Genomic DNA, 16,653 nt, shown 5'->3' on the forward strand with positions numbered 1-16,653 from the left:
CGATACGGTGAGGGAGAGCGAGTCGGAGAGAGCGATACGGTGAGGGAGAGCGAGTCGGAGAGAGCGATACGGTGAGGGAGAGCGAGTCGGAGAGAGCGATACGGTGAGGGAGAGCGAGTCGGAGAGAGCGATACGGTGAGGGAGAGCGAGTCGGAGAGAGCGATACGGTGAGGGAGAGCGAGTCGGAGAGAGCGATACGGTGAGGGAGAGCGAGTCGGAGAGAGCGATACGGTGAGGGAGAGCGAGTCGGAGAGAGCGATACGGTGAGGGAGAGCGAGTCGGAGAGAGCGATACGGTGAGGGAGAGCGAGTCGGAGAGAGCGATACGGTGAGGGAGAGCGAGTCGGAGAGAGCGATACGGTGAGGGAGAGCGAGTCGGAGAGAGCGATACGGTGAGGGAGAGCGAGTCGGAGAGAGCGATACGGTGAGGGAGAGCGAGTCGGAGAGAGCGATACGGTGAGGGAGAGCGAGTCGGAGAGAGCGATACGGTGAGGGAGAGCGAGTCGGAGAGAGCGATACGGTGAGGGAGAGCGAGTCGGAGAGAGCGATACGGTGAGGGAGAGCGAGTCGGAGAGAGCGATACGGTGAGGGAGAGCGAGTCGGAGAGAGCGATACGGTGAGGGAGAGCGAGTCGGAGAGAGCGATACGGTGAGGGAGAGCGAGTCGGAGAGAGCGATACGGTGAGGGAGAGCGAGTCGGAGAGAGCGATACGGTGAGGGAGAGCGAGTCGGAGAGAGCGATACGGTGAGGGAGAGCGAGTCGGAGAGAGCGATACGGTGAGGGAGAGCGAGTCGGAGAGAGCGATACGGTGAGGGAGAGCGAGTCGGAGAGAGCGATACGGTGAGGGAGAGCGAGTCGGAGAGAGCGATACGGTGAGGGAGAGCGAGTCGGAGAGAGCGATACGGTGAGGGAGAGCGAGTCGGAGAGAGCGATACGGTGAGGGAGAGAGCGATACGGTGAGGGAGAGAGCGATACGGTGAGGGAGAGTCGGAGAGAGCGATACGGTGAGGGAGAGTCGGAGAAAGTGAAGCGAGTTGAAATGTTTGGCAGAGAAGGTTTCAGAATGATAAGGCACAAGCTCAGGCACTGTCTGCGGCCCTTGACCTCGTATACAAACGCCAAGCCCCCTGATAAACAGCCAGGCCACAACATGGCTGAAACAACATGGCTGAAACAAGGCTAGTGGATGGAAACATGGCGAGGCAATATAACAGGCCAAAAAACCCTCATTAGCTTACACTGCTATCTTTCTCTTTTGGTTTTGGCTCAGCTCGGCTTGGCTTGAATCTCTCTCTCTGGCCATGATTCAGGAAAGGAGTAGAGAAACGAGCCAATCTTTTTGCCGGGAAATGTTGCATATTTGTCCGTAAAAGGGTGTGCAGTGACGTTATCGCCTGGCTGAAATGGATAGGGGAGGATTGAGTTTCTCTTGCTCAGCTGTATTCCACAGCACAGCGGAGGGAGGGGAAGTGTGTTTGGCTAATGGTGTAGTTTCTCCCCCTCATCTCTGGCTATTTATCTCCTGCTTTATCTGGGTTTCAGCAAGGAACGAAGGACAGCCAGGTCACCGCTACTGTAGCCTCGGTCTTCTCCCCCAAGTGTGTGTGTGTGTGTGTGCCCGCCTGCACTGTAGTCACACAAAAAGTTTGATGCTGTGTGGCGAGGCAGAGCTGTGAACATCACTTGGCTTACAATTTCTTACAGTTTACACCATACATAACTCTAACTTCAGTATAGCCAGCTCACTGTAGTCCTCTCTCCCCTCCCTCTTCCTCCCAGGCGGCGGCTGACTTTGCCAAGGCCCATCTGTCGGAGGCGCTGCGTCAGCAGCTCCTGAGCTACGACCGAGAGAAGGAGAAGGAGAAGGATGAAAAGGAGCGCAGCGACGGTCTGTCCTATTCCTCCATTCTGGAGCAGCAGATCCTGGCTCTGGACAGGGACATGTTGGACAAGCTGTCAGCCGTCTACAACGAAGCAGGTCAGAGGGCAGGCAGCCAGGGGTTAAAGGTCACAGCCACACCTCTGTGGGCAGACAGCTGCCCCTAGCCACTAATCTAGCAACAGTTTATACCTTAATCCTGAACTCAACCATTCAAGGGAATTCTTTTAATTATTTCACACAAACTTCGCACAGAAATAGAATGAATATGTAGAGCTGACTTAACTTTTAGTTGGATGCGTCAGTCTTGAGATCCGTGTTCTACAGTGACCGCAATTCTTTGTTTTGGATTGATTGCACTCATTTCTGCATGCTTAAATAGTGTTGTCTAACATGTAGGCTGTGAAAAATGCACAAATTATGGCTATGGTATGTTTGGGGACAGGGCAGAGAGTTTGTTGAAGTAGCTGTGGTGTTTGTGACAGTGAGAGCTAGCGGAAAGGAAGCCTGTATAAATAGCTGTGGTTCAAGGGTGCTCGTTTGTGCGTACATTTGCGTGTGTGTGTGCGTGCACGTAAGTGTGTGCATTGTTGTTTTTGTAGGAGCACGACATTTCGGCTTGCATAGTATTTCTGAGTTGTTTGCGGTCGTTTACAGTGGGCTCCGGCCGTGCTGCTTATTCAGCTATTAAAATACAGCTTTATCTTCATCAGACATGTAGCAATTATCTCTTCTGATTCCAAAGAGAAAAGAGGGAGAGAGAGAGTGCCCACGCTGCCTCTCCTCAGGGGGCTTGACAGATACAGGGCCTTCATAAAGTATTCATATACCCTTGACTTATTCTACATTTTGTTACAGCCTGAATTCATAATGGATTAAATTGATGTTTTTTTTCACCCATCTACATACAATACCCCATAATGACAAAGTGAAAACATGTTGTTGTTTTTTTTGTTGCAAATTTATTAGAAATGAAATGGGGAAAATATCTCATTTACATAACTATTCACAACCCTGACTCAATACATTGTAGTAGCACATTGAGTCTTTCCAGGTAAGTCTCTAAGAGCTTTCTACACCTAGATTGGGGAATATTTGCCCATTTATGCTTTAAAAATCCTTCAAGCTGTGTCATTGGTTGTTGATCATTGCTAGACAACTATTTTCAGGTCTTGCTCTAGATTTTCAAGCAGATTTAAGTCAACTGTAACTCGGCCACTCAGGAACATTCACTGTCTTCTTGGTAAGCAACTCCAGTGTAGATATGGCCTTGTGTTTTAGGTTATTGTCCTGCTGAAAGGTGAATTCATCTCCCAGTGTCTGGTGAAAGCAGACAACCAGGTTTTCCTCTAAGATTTTGCTTGTGCTAAGCTCTATTCTGTTTATTTTATATCCTGAAAAACTCCCCAGTCCTTAACGAATACAAGCATACCCATAACATGATGCAGCCACCACTATGTTTGAAAATATGGAGAGTGGTACTCAGCAATGTGTTGTATTGGATTTGCCCCAAATAACTGTTTTTCTTGAATACAATGTAAATTGCTTTACCACATTTTTTTCAGTTTTACTTTAGTGCCTTGGGCCTGGGTGTATTGATACAACATCCAAAGTGCAATTAATAACTTCACCATGCTCAAAGGGATATTCAATATCTTGTTTTGTTATTAAAAAAAATGTTTTACACTCATCTACCAATATGTGCCCTTTAAGAATTGGAAAGCCTCCCTGGTCTTTGTGGTTGAATCTGTTTAAAATTCACTGCTTGACTGAGGGACCTTACAATTATCTGTATGTGTGGGGTACAGCGATGAAGTAGTTGTTCAAAAAGTCCATGCAACTTATTAAACAAATTTGTATTCCTGAACTTATTTAGGCTTACCATAAAGGGGTCGAATACTTATTGATTTGAGACATTTTAGCTTTTCCTTTTTTTATAATTTGCAAAAATGTCTAAACATAATTCCACATTGACATTATGGGGTGTGTGTGTGTGTGTGTGTAGGCCAGGGACAAAAGAAATCGCAAATGTATCCATTTAAATTCAGGCTGAAACGCAACAAAATGTGGAAAAGTCAAGGGATGTGAATATCTCTGAAGGCACTGTATATAGGGTGAGAGGGTATAGAGTTCCATAATAAAGGGAAAGAGGACAAAAAGAACAAAAGGCTGGACAGAGCGACAAAGGGCCAGTGTGTGGAAAGGAGAGAAAGATGTGAGGGTGGGGCAGATAGGAAGAAAAGGGTGGAAGCCAAGGGACAAAAATAGGGTTGAGACAGTGATATGATGACAGAAGGTGATACTGAAAGAGGAAGGGTGTAGTCCTGAACTCCTAGAGAGGGAAGGGGCGAGAGATGGAGCTCCATCCGTCTTCACCTCCACCCACACTCATCTAGCACCTACAGGACCAAAGAGCAGTGGGAGGGAAAGCCTTGAGGGAAAGCCTTGAGGGAAAGCCTTGAGGGAAAGCCTTGAGGGAGAGAGCGTGGGGGAGAGAGCGAGGTGGAGAGAAGTTGTCACCACAGATGCACTGATGGTTTATTCAGAATGTAGGGAAGAGAAAAGAGAGCTAAAATATTCATGATAAGCTGGCGGTAAAGACTTGCTTCACACACGGCGATTTCAGGAATGCAGCACACGGAATGTCTCTGCCGCTCCACGCATTCCTGATCCTGACATTCTAACTTAATGTTCAGGGTGGGAGGTGGAGAAAGAGGTAGAGTCCGAGAGAGAGGAAGAGAACAAACTAGTAAGATCGAGAGGGAGGGTGTCTACGGAATATTTACATAACAAAAATATAAACGCAAATATACAAAAATATAAACGCGACATACAACAATTTCAAAGATTTTTTTACATGACTTGGAATACAGATATGCATCTGTTGGTCACAGATACCTTAAAACAAATGGGCCACACATTGGGCCTCAGGATATCAACCCAGTATTTCTGTGCGTTCAAATTGACATTTGCTAAAATGCGATTGTGTTCATTGTCCGTAGCTTATGCCTGCCCATACCATAACCACACCGCCACCATGGGTTTGTCACAATGTTGACAAACCACTCGCCCACACGATGACATACACATGGTCCTCGGTTGTGAGGCCAGTTGGACGTACTGCCATATTCTCTAAAACGACGTAGCTTATGGTAGAGAAATGAACATTCAATTCTCTGGCAACAGATCATGCTGTTTAATTAGCTTCTTGATATGCCACACCTGTCAGGTGGATGGATTATCTTGGCAAAGGAGAAATGCTCACTAACAGGGATGTAAACAAATTTGTGCACAACATTTGAGAAAAGCTTTTTGTGTGTATGGAACATTTCTGTATTCTTTTATTTCAGCTCATGAAACATGGGAAGAACACTTTACATGTTGCGTTTATATTTTGGTTCAGTGTAATTCCTTGCATGTTAACTTATTTTGAGGTGGAGAGTGAGGGAGGGAGAGAGCGATGGAGTGTTCCTTGTAGAGTGTACAGAACACTATAGTAGTTTATTCACAGCACAGAACCTCACATGACTCTGAGTGTGTAATTGAATGAGTGGCTGGTATAAAAGGGCCATTCAAGCTGTCAGTCACATTCTAGCGGAGGTCATGTGACACCCTGATTGGAAAAGTAGAATGGACCGGTGTTGAACCCGAGACCATAAGTTAACTCCCAGTCTGGGGGTGGCAGTCGACTTTTTTTTAAGTTACTCCCAGGCAAGGTTACTCCTCCTGTGACGTGCCCACTTAGCGAAGGCACTACCGCTGTTACACTAATTTACATTTTAGTAATGTATCAAACACTCTTATCCAGAGCAACTTACAGTAGTGAGTGCATACATTTTCATACTGGTCCCCCATGGGAAACGAACCCACAACCTTGGCATTGCAAGCGCCGTGCTCTACCAACTGAGCTACACGGGACCACTCGCCTTCCTTTGACCTCTTACTCTCCGGAGAAACCCCAGCTGCTGATATAAATCTATTGTGTGATCTGCTTCAACCTCCAAGTCTAGTGGAAAAGACTAAACTAGCCCGTCCACTGATCCAGTCCCATCTGCCTTCTTCTCTCACATCCCTCCCTCTTTCCCACCCCTCCGTCCCTCCAAAGCAGCATGACCTGTTGATTCCCAGACAGGTTACAACTGTCCCCTCCTAGGCCCATTCTTCTCCAAGGCCCGTTCATTTATCCTCCCATATTTCACTCCCCCCTTTGTTTGGATGACGGTAAGGATTAAGATTGAGCCCAAAGATAATCTTACCGTAAAGCTACACTACATTTTTTTTTTTAAACTGCTTTCGTGTTTCAAAGCATTAGTCAGACGTATTGAATTGGCTCTGAGTTTTCTGCTAAACTACCTCCCTGAGTCTTGGGGGTGAGTTGGACTGGTTATTGTTTTTGATTGTTGTCCTTGTATCTGATTTTGCGGGTACATCATTTGGGGACTGGAGCTCTGAGCTTTTGTTATAATCAGGATGAGCAGAGAGTCCCCAGGACAACCTAATATCAGATTTATCCCTCTCCTCTCATCCCTTCATCCATCCATTGTTTTATCTGGGAAGAATAGAAGGGAAAAGAAGTGAGTGAGAGGCCTCTGATGAAATGGCCAAGAGAAGTTTGTTTGAATAGTCTTGTAATACAGTGTGTCACGTCCTGACCATAGAGAGCCCTTATTTTCTATGGTAGAGTAGGTCAGGGCATGACTGGGGGGTTTTCTAGTTATTATTTTCTATGGTAGAGTAGGTCAGGGCGTGACTGGGGGGTTTTCTAGTTATTATTTTCTATGGTAGAGTAGGTCAGGGCGTGACTGGGGGGTTTTCTAGTTATTATTTTCTATGGTAGAGTAGGTCAGGGCGTGACTGGGGGGTTTTCTAGTTATTATTTTCTATGGTAGAGTAGGTCAGGGTGTGACTGGGGGGTTTTCTAGTTATTCTTTTCTATGTGGGGTTCTAGTTTAGTTTTTCTATGTTGGTGTGTGATATGATTCCCAGTTAGAGGCAGCTGGCTATTGATGTCTCTAATTGGGGATCATATTTAAGTAGCATTTTTTTCCACCTGTGTTTTATGGGATATTGTTTTGAGTTGGTGCACGTAGCACCTCTGTAGTCACGGTTCGTTGTTAGTTTATTGTTTTGTTTTGCTAAGTTTCACTTTCTAATAAATTATGTGGAACTCAACATCCGCTGCGCCTTGGTCTGGTAATTATTCCAGCGAACGTGACAGTGAGTTATTTATTGAACCTTTCTTTGGCCTGGTATGTCCTAGAGGACAACTACTCTTTTATAGTCGGGACCTGGGTTTAGTAGGGAAAAGCTGATATCTATACCAGATGGAGCTCAAATCAAATTTTATTGGTCACATACACACGGTTAGCAGATGTTAATGTGAGTGTAGTGAAATGCTTGTGCTTCTATTTCCGACCGTGCAGTAATATCTAACAAGTAATCTAACAATTTCACAACAACTACCTTATACACACAAGTGTAAAGTAATGAATAAGAATATGTACATACAAATATATGGATGAGCGATGGCCAAACGGCATAGGCAGGATGTAGTAGATGGTGTACAGTATATACATATGAGATGAGTAATGTAGGATATGTAAACATCATAAAGTGACTAGTGATACATTTATTACATCCAATTTTTTATTTAAGTGGCTAGAGATTTGAGTCAGTATTTTGGCAGCAGCCACTCAATGTTCATGAGGGCTGTTTAACAGTCTCATGGCCTTGAGAAAGAAGCTGTTTTTCAGTGTCTCGGCCCCCGCTTTAAAGCACCTGTACTGACCTCGCCTTCTGGATGATAGTGGGGTGAACAGGCAGTGGCTCGGGTGGTTGTTTTCCTTGATGATCTTTTTGGCCTCCCTGTGACATCGGGTGGTGTAGGTGTCTTGGAGGGCAGGTAGTTTGCCCCCGGTGATGCGTTGTGCAGACCTCACTACCCTATGGAGAGCCTTGCGGTTGTGGGCGGAGCAGTTGCCGTACCAGGCGGTGATGCAGCCCGACAGGATGCTCTCGATTGTGCATATGTAAAAGTTTGTGTGTTTTTGGTGACAAGCCAAATTTCTTCAGCCTCCTGAGGTTGAAGAGGCACTGTTGCGCCTTCTTCACCACGCTGTCTGTGTGGGTGGACCATTTCAGTTTGTCCGTGATGTGTACGCCGAGGAACTTAAAACTTTCCACCTTCTCCACTACTGTCCCGTCGATGTGGATAGGGGGTGCTCCCTCTGCTGTTTCCTGAAGTCCACGATCATCTCCTTTGTTTTGTTGACGTTGAGTGTGAGATTGTTTTCCTGACACCACACGCCGGAGCCCTCACCTCCTCCCTGTAGGCCATCTCGTCGTTGTTGGTAATCAAGCCTACCACTAGTGTCGTCTGCAAACTTGATTGAGTTGGAGGCGTGCATGGCCACTCAGTCATGGGTGAACAGAGACTACAGAAGAGGGCTGAGAACGCACCCTTGTGGGGCCCCAGTGTTGAGGATCAGCGGGGTGGAGATGTTGTTTCCTACCCTCACCACCTGGGGGCGGCCCGTCACAGTCCTGGACCCAGTTGCACAGGACGGGGTCGAGACCCAGGGTCTCGAGCTTAATGACGAGTTTGGAGGGCACTATGGTATTAAATGCTGAGCTGTAGTCGATGAACAGCATTCTTACATAGGTATTCCTCTTGTCCAGATGGGTTAGGGCAGTGTGATTGCGATTGCGTCGTCTGTGGCCCTATTGGCGTGGTAAGCAAATTGGAGTGGGTCTAGGGTGTCAGGTAGGGTGGAGGTGATATGATCCTTGATTTCAAGAGGGCCACCATTGTTCCTGTTCCCAAGAAAGCTAAGGTAACTGAGCTAAACGACTATCGCCCCGTAGCACTCACTTCCATCATCATGAAGTGCTTTGCTCTCAAAGCACTTCTTGATGACGGAAGTGAGTGCAACGGGGCGACCCTGCCACATTCCTCTCGTGTCTGAGCCGTTGAATTGCGACTCTACTTTGTCTCTATACTGACGCTCAGCTTGTTTGATTGCCTTGCGGAGGGAATAGCTACACTGTTTGTTTGTATTCGGTCATGTTGCCTTGCCCTGATTAAAAGCAGTGGTTCGCACTTTCAGTTTTGCGCGAATGCTGCCATCAATCCACGGTTTCTGGTTGGGGAAGGTTTTAATAGTTGCTGTTGGTACAACATCACCGATGCACTTGCTAATAAACTCTCTCACTGAATCAACGTGTACATCAATGTTGTTGTTCGACGCAATCTGGAACATATCCCAGTCCACGTGATCGAAGCAATCTTGAAGCGTGGAATCAGATTGGTCGGACCAGCGTTGAACAGATCTGAGCACGGGCGTTTCCTGTTTTTAGTTTCTGTCTATAGGCTGGAAGCAACAACATGGAGTCGTGGTCAGATTTGCCGAAAGGAGGGTGAGGGATGGCTTTGTATGCATCGCGGAAGTTAGAGTAACAATGATCCAGAATTTTCCCAGCCCAGGTCGCGCATTCGATATGCTGATAAAATTTAGGGAGCCTTGTTTTCAGATTAGCCTTGTTAAAATCCCCCAGCTACAATAAATGCAGCCTCAGAGGAAGTATGGGGAAGCCATTTCTTTTGGACTGGGAAGTAGATTATTTTTTATATATTTTTTTTTTAAGTGGGTAGACAATGTCATGGACATAGTCATGCGCACACACTAAAGTAGGCTAATTGGAGAAGTTGATGTGCCCAGACCATGACTAATGCTCAGCAAAAAGAGATTTGAACATGGTCGAGCTTAACTAATTGAAGAAGAGAGCTAGCCTAGGTTTGTTAGGTTACTTGAAGACGTGAACTAGCGCAGATATGCTAGGCTAATTGGAGAAGTCAACCTGTGTAGGTATCCTTGGCTAATTGAAGTGAACTAGCGAAGGTATGCTAGGCTAATTTGGAGAAGTCAGTCTGTGTAGATATGCTAGGTTTTAATTGGAGTTGTGCATGTGCACAGGGTAAAGTTTAGCTAATCAGATAGTGCTATGTGTGTGCTAGGATGATGGTTTCAATGGAGAAGGGTAGGTGTGTGTCTGTGCGGCTCGTGAAGCTAATTGGGGAAGGGTGCGCTTGCAGGGCAGTGCAGCCCATTTTCTCCATCACCACGGGAACCCGATAAAAATAATTAGCTGGACGGCATGGGACAGAGGTGCCAGCTGTAGACCGGAGCAGGAGAGGATTAGACACACACAGAGATGAAAAGATAGAATAGATAACTTTGTCTCCCACCTTCCCTTGTTTCTTCTCTGTGTGTGTGTGTGTGTGTGTGTGTGTGTGTGTGTGTGTGTGTGTGTGTGTGTGTGTGTGTGTGTGTGTGTGTGTGTGTGTGTGTGTGTGTGTGTCGGTTTTCTCCATTTGTTTTGTCATTTCTCCCTCACTCAAAGCTATACATGGAAATAATAAAATCACTGTCCTGCTGAGAAGTAATCTAATTTTCCTCTCTCTCTCCTTCCCCTATTATTCACCATCTCTCTCTCTGCATCGCTCACCCCATTTTTCTCTCTTCCCACATTATTTCTTGGTCAGCTTCAGGCGGCTCTGTGCATCTTTGCCTCTAAATGATTGAAGTGAATGAAAAAACATCACCAGGGAGCTGGACCTGTTTAATTTCCTCTCAGCCCTGAAACCGCAGAGTGTATCACAATCATAAGTGTGGACATGCAAGGTTGAAACTAAAGGCAGGTTCAGTTCATTCAATGAAATGGACCTCCCCTCACTCACTCTCTCTGCCATTCCCAAAGCCTCTCTCCTCCTTGGGGTGGTCCAGTCAGACGTCCCCATCCCCCCTCTGTCCTGTTCTGAGTTGTGTGGTGTGCAAACAGACAGATGGTCAAACAGACTGGTCTGTTCTCACTGCAGGGCCTTGGATCTCAGACAATGGGCTTCAGTCTCAGCCCAGAGACTGGGAAACCAAACAAAGAAGGGAAAGGGAGAATAAAACAACCCGAGGAGGACAAGTAGAAAAGGACAAGCAGACACTATATAGATCACGTGTCAAACTCATTCCACGGAGGGCTGAGTGTCTGTGGGTTTTCGCACCTCCCTTATACTTTGTTTGTTGAACTAAGGTCACTGATTAGAGGAACTTCCCTCACCTGGTTGGAATGAGGTTGACGCCCCTGCTATAGTGTGTCTTTGGCAGTCTTTGACAATAGGATGTTCAAGTTTTATTCTAGACTAACATGGATGTATTTTCTCTTTCTCTCCTCCCTCTTTCCTATCCTCCTCCTCTTCTATCCTGCCTCTCTCAGGTACCACATGTCTGGTGGCCCTGCTGTCTGATAAAGAGTTGACGGTGGCGAACGTTGGCGACTCGCGCGGAGTCCTCTGTGACAAAGACGGCAACGCCATCGCCCTGTCACATGATCACAAGCCCTACCAGCTCAAAGAACGCAAGAGGATCAAGAAAGCTGGTAAGCAAAAGAACATGCCTTAATAACTGGTTTAGGATCAGTTCTCTCCACCACTAGCCCTGATCTTAAACATTATAGATGAAACTACAAAACTATCCCTGGTTCAGCTGTTATATTGTAGCTATACTGAGGTGTAAAAACCAAGCCTCTACTAAATGAAGATTTTTTAAAATTATAATCAGGAGCAGTATCATGACTATTTGCACGACCTTGATCTCAGATCTCAGATTTCCTTGATTTCATTATAGCTCTAACCACAGGTAGCCTAGTGGTTAGAGCGTTGGGCCAGTAATCGAAAGGTTGTTGGATCGAAACCTCAAGCTGACAAGGTAAAAATCTTTCGTTCTGCCCCTGAACAAGGCAGTTAACCCACCGTCATTGTAAATAAGAATTTGTTCTTAACTGACTTGCCTAGTTAAATAAAGGTTAAATATTGTTTTTTTATATATGTAGATCAGGGGGGCCAGTGAGTGAGGAATGGAATGCACTCCTCAAGAAAGCCCAAAAAATGTCTACAGAGCCCATAGGCCTGTGATGTAATTATCATTTTTATACTATTTCATATTCTCCTTTATGTGATTTTGATGAAATTTAGCCTTCAGTCAAATGAGTAACAAATCAAGTAGGACACACTACTCTTATTTTTGGCTGTCCATAGCTCAACATCTACAGGTTGCTGTGGGTAGTGGAGCTGCAAATAAGTAATGACAGCAAACTACACACAAACTGGGTAAGCTAGTTGGCTAGCGGTTTCCAGTAACTGACTTAAATAACTGTGTCAGTGGTCATAAGTTCACACCAGCTGCAATGACTGTCTACATCTGCTCTGTCATTATTATGATAGTGCTATTTATATAGCTATTATGATGCAGAGTTCAAGTTCAGAGTAACCCTGTTTCCCTCCCGTTGAGTATGGCTTCCAAGTAAAGCCTTTTATCCAGTGTGTTACTCTGATTCCTCTTCATGGGTAATTATCTGGTGCTCTGGCAGTGGGAGAGAATACAAACACACAGAGACACACAGACAGGGCTGCGCAGACCTCTGTGTGTACTGTTTATTGTTCTGCTTTACCTTTGAACTTCAGTATGTGAACTGTCCAATATAAACCATTCTGTCAGTGAAAAGATGTTAAACCAAAGAAACGTTTGGTGCGCTGATACATAGATTGATTTTTTTCACCCTTCACTTGAAAGGCTTGATACTGTTGTTGATAAAGATTCATGGATCTGCTCATGGGCTTAGGAACACAATGTATTTTATCTCTTCATCCCGTCTGCTGTAACTAAAAGCCATCGGTTTGTCCTCTCGGTCATCCCTCTCTCTCCCCATCCTCCCCCCTCCAGGTGGCTTCATCAGTTTCAACGGTTCGTGGCGTGTTCAGGGCATCCTGGCCATGTCTCGCTCGCTGGGCGACTACCCTCTGAAGAACCTGAATGTGGTCATCCCTGACCCTGACATCATGACCTTTGACCTAGATAAGCTGCAGCCAGAGTTTATGATCCTGGCATCAGACGGGCTGTGGGATGCGTTCAGCAACGAGGAGGCCATACGCTTCATCAAAGAGCGCCTCGACGAACCCCACTTTGGCGCCAAGAGCATCGTCCTGCAGTCTTTCTACCGCGGTTGCCCAGACAACATAACCGTCATGGTGGTCAAGTTTAAAGGTGCCGGTGGCAAGGCCACAGAGCAGTAGACCTACTGATGCATCCAAACAAGAGATCTATATTATATATGTACTGTATGTATATGCATAGGTTTAAGAGAAAAGACAAAACAAGCCCCCAGTTTTTGGAGCGAGAACTGTTTGTATCGAAGATATTTACAGAAATTAACCGTTCACCACCATGATGCAAACACTAAAACGTACACTTACAAATTCACTCATTCTCTCCAACAGTCACTTGTTATGTTTTTTTTCTTCAATCTCCATAACGTGTCATTTATGTTTTTAGTTTTTTTTAAGCAGTCATATCCTCCAGGCCCTACACTGAGTCACTGTTTTGCATAAGAGGTACACCGAGATATTGACATAATTTGAAGTCGAGGCAGTGATTTGTACATCTCTGAGAGAACCTTTATCAGCAGATGTCTCATCTGATTGGTGCTTACATACATCAGAGCACCTGTTTGGTTAGCCGGAGGGGCTAAATAGTTTCTATGTTTTAAAGAGAGATGAGACTAGACAAACTTAACTGTGTTCTTTTCTGTTTTGTCTGGCATGGCCTATTTTGGGGGGGACGGACACAATGTGACTGATTGGATTTAAATGGCATTAGGAGATACGTACATGCTCTGCAGTCCTAATCAATGGACTGTTGCTTGCGTGAGTGCATCATATCAAATGAGTCTTATAGAAATCACATTCAGTTTGATGCTTCACTGTCCCCCCTTGATTTCTAACATTGTTCTGTCATTCTATTCTGAACATTCCATCTTGTCTGTCGGCTCCATAGACCTTAAAATCAGCTCCCGATCTCCATGTTGATTTTTGACCTGCAGTTGAGTACCCCCCCAATTGACTGCACTGAAAATTGCAACTGTATTTTGAAGTTCTGAAATGTATTGGTACTAAATATAATATTCCTTTCGTCATTCATGCAAACTACTAATGATGTCATCTATGCCTGTCTGTCAACAACAATCTGTGTATAACCCTCTGCCCAGAATGCATTTCTATAACGCGAATCCCCAGTTAACCCTGATCTAGGAATGAGTGGCACTTTGACAATAGTTGCACAAAAGTTTGCACCATGCTGTTGTTATTGTTATGTCAGTCTTTTTGAATTAATTATACAAATACATTTTCACAGGCGCGATGGCATTGTACTGTTTGAATAGTCTACACGTCTTTTATTCTTATCAATGGCAGCCGATTGTCTTTCTGAAGTTGGGTTTAGTTCTATGGTCTCATGCTCCCTCTACATCAGGGTTCTCTGGGGTGGGAGAGTACACAGTAAAAAGACCATCCATGTCACTGCCTGTCATATTGTACAGTTAACTTTTTAAGTTTATTTCTGTCAACTGACGGACTCAAAACATAATATGAAGCCTTTGAATGAAATATGTACTTGTTGCCTTATTTTTTTAAATATACATTTCCTCATTTGTTGCCAAAACAAACTCCTTGGTTTCTAATGTAACGTTTGACATGCCATTCACATCGCATGTATATATCATATGTCACGTATATAATACCATCACAGATGTCTCCATGAGACAAGGAAGTGTAACATGAATGTACATGCTGTTCCCATGTTATCCTCCCCCTCCACATCTGCAATGAAGAAAGCAATGCACCAACTCTTTGGTAGATTAACAAAAGCAGTATGTACTTGATTAGTATGTTTTTATGTGCTTTTTCAGTTGTACATTCTTCCAAAATAATGTATGTTACAGAATGTTTGTGGACTTTCTATTAGTTTTTGTTGAATTTAAGAAACTGTAAAAAAGATCTGTGAATTTTAAGAAAATCAAATGGATGATAATAAAAGGATTAATGATCATAACATTGTCTTTTGTCTTCATTCATGGGAGAAAAAACTGATGTTGAGAAATTATTTGATTGATTTTGAGATCTGCAAATACAGTATTTCAATGACCATGCTTAATAGTGCTGGTGAGTGGCCTAAAGAAACCTGATCATGCCACCTGTTGGTTTGTCACTAGCACTTGTTTTGTATGGTATTTTTGATTTGATTTTGCACGGTAAATGGGATACATGGTGGTAGATGTTGACTGGGTAAATCCAGGTAACACTTTACATTAAGGTGTACTTTAAATTATTTATAATGGGCTTCATGTATTTTATACATTTGTAATTTGTTTTATAAATCTAAACTGTTGGAATACATTGTGTGATTGTTTTTTGATCTTACAATTCATGTGCCCTGTTTTCAGCATTTTAAACTGCACTATCTATAATGAACAATAATATAAATGCAACATACAACAATTTCCAAGATTTTGCAAAATTTATATAAGGAAATAGGCCCACCCACTGGGCCCACCCACTGGGGAGCCAGGCCCAGCCAATCAGAATGAGTTTTCCTACACTAAAGGGCTTTATTACAGACAGAAATATTCCTCCTCATCCCCCCCCCCCCCCCCCCCCCCCTCTGACGATCCCGCAGGTGAAGAAGCCGGATCTGGAAGTCCTGGGCTGGGGTGGTTACACGTGGTCTGCGGTTGTGAGGCCGGTTGGATGTACTGTGAGGTGGCTTATGGTAGAGACATGAACATTCAATTATCTGGCAACAGCTCTGGTATACATTCCTGCAGTCAGCTTGCCAATTGCGCACTCCCTCATCTATGACAAAACTGCACATTTTAGAGTGGCCTTTTATTGTTCCCAGCACAAGGTGCACCTGTGTAATAATCATGCCATTTAATCAGCTTCTTGATATGCCACACTTGTCAGGTGGATGGATTATCTTGACAAAGGATAAAATGCTCACTAACAGGGATGTAAACACATTTGTGCCAACATTTGAGAGAAATAAGTTAGTTGCGCATATTAAACATTTCTTGGAACTTTTATTTCAGCTCATGAAACATGAGATCAACACTTTACATGTCGTTCATATTTTTGTTCAGTGTAGATAAATGGGTGTAGCCTTAGCCTATGATATACAATATATATGATTTATTATATGATTTTTACTGGTGATCCTAATTATGACATTTATGTTTGAACAATAGACCAGCCTATTTATATGGGGGACTATGAAAGTTATCTCATGCTATGCTGCCTGAAATCAACACCCTCAGCCAACTTCGCTAAATGGTTTTGTTGTGACGGAGTGCTGGTCTGGCATGTTGTGGCTTCAAAGATATTGTAACTGTATGATGTAACCCATTAACCATACAGGCCAGATGAGTACCCATGACCTACTGGTCTAAAACTGTCACTCTGATGCCATTTCCAGGAGAAGGTCACTCAGGAAGGAACACAGACCCCCTACGCCCTAAAAAGGACTTCCTGCTGAGTGTGCTGGTCTGAAGCAGGTGACTCTCAGCGGTGCAATAGTAATAGAAGACACAGAGGCTCTAACCTGAACCATCACCAGCTGAAAGCTGCGTAATGACTTGGGCATCTTACTAAAACAGAGGGGGGGGGGGGGGGGGTCTTGCTGCAACCCTCGGTGTACATAAGCCATTCAGATTTGCACCGTGCCTTTATAAGAGGGGATTCATCACCGCCAGAGCTCAGAAACAACCAGAGCTTACAGAGCAGAGCACAAAGTAACTGCAGGCGGGGCAGGGCATTGCTGCACAGAGCTGAGGCAGCAACAATAACACAAGCCAGCCTTCTTCTCCAGACAACAGGACCTGTGTTTGGGTTAGAGC

The 16,653-nt window shown here is 44.7% G+C and overlaps 1 protein-coding gene across 1 annotated transcript in view; it reads left to right on the forward strand.

The window, feature by feature from the left end:
• LOC120028896 (protein phosphatase 1L-like) overlaps positions 1-14,810 on the forward strand; it is a 47,592-nt gene extending 32,782 nt beyond the window's left edge. The window contains exons 2-4 of the mRNA XM_038974168.1: positions 1,779-1,977; positions 11,146-11,307; positions 12,651-14,810. Coding sequence (XP_038830096.1) covers positions 1,779-1,977; positions 11,146-11,307; positions 12,651-13,000 — 711 coding nt within the window. The 3' untranslated portion in view covers positions 13,001-14,810. The remainder of the gene's footprint in view (positions 1-1,778; positions 1,978-11,145; positions 11,308-12,650) is intronic.
• Positions 14,811-16,653: the final 1,843 nt, after the last annotated feature.

The sequence above is a fragment of the Salvelinus namaycush genome, chromosome 34 (genome assembly GCF_016432855.1).
Source record: "Salvelinus namaycush isolate Seneca chromosome 34, SaNama_1.0, whole genome shotgun sequence".
Taxonomy (NCBI): Eukaryota; Metazoa; Chordata; class Actinopteri; order Salmoniformes; family Salmonidae; genus Salvelinus; species Salvelinus namaycush.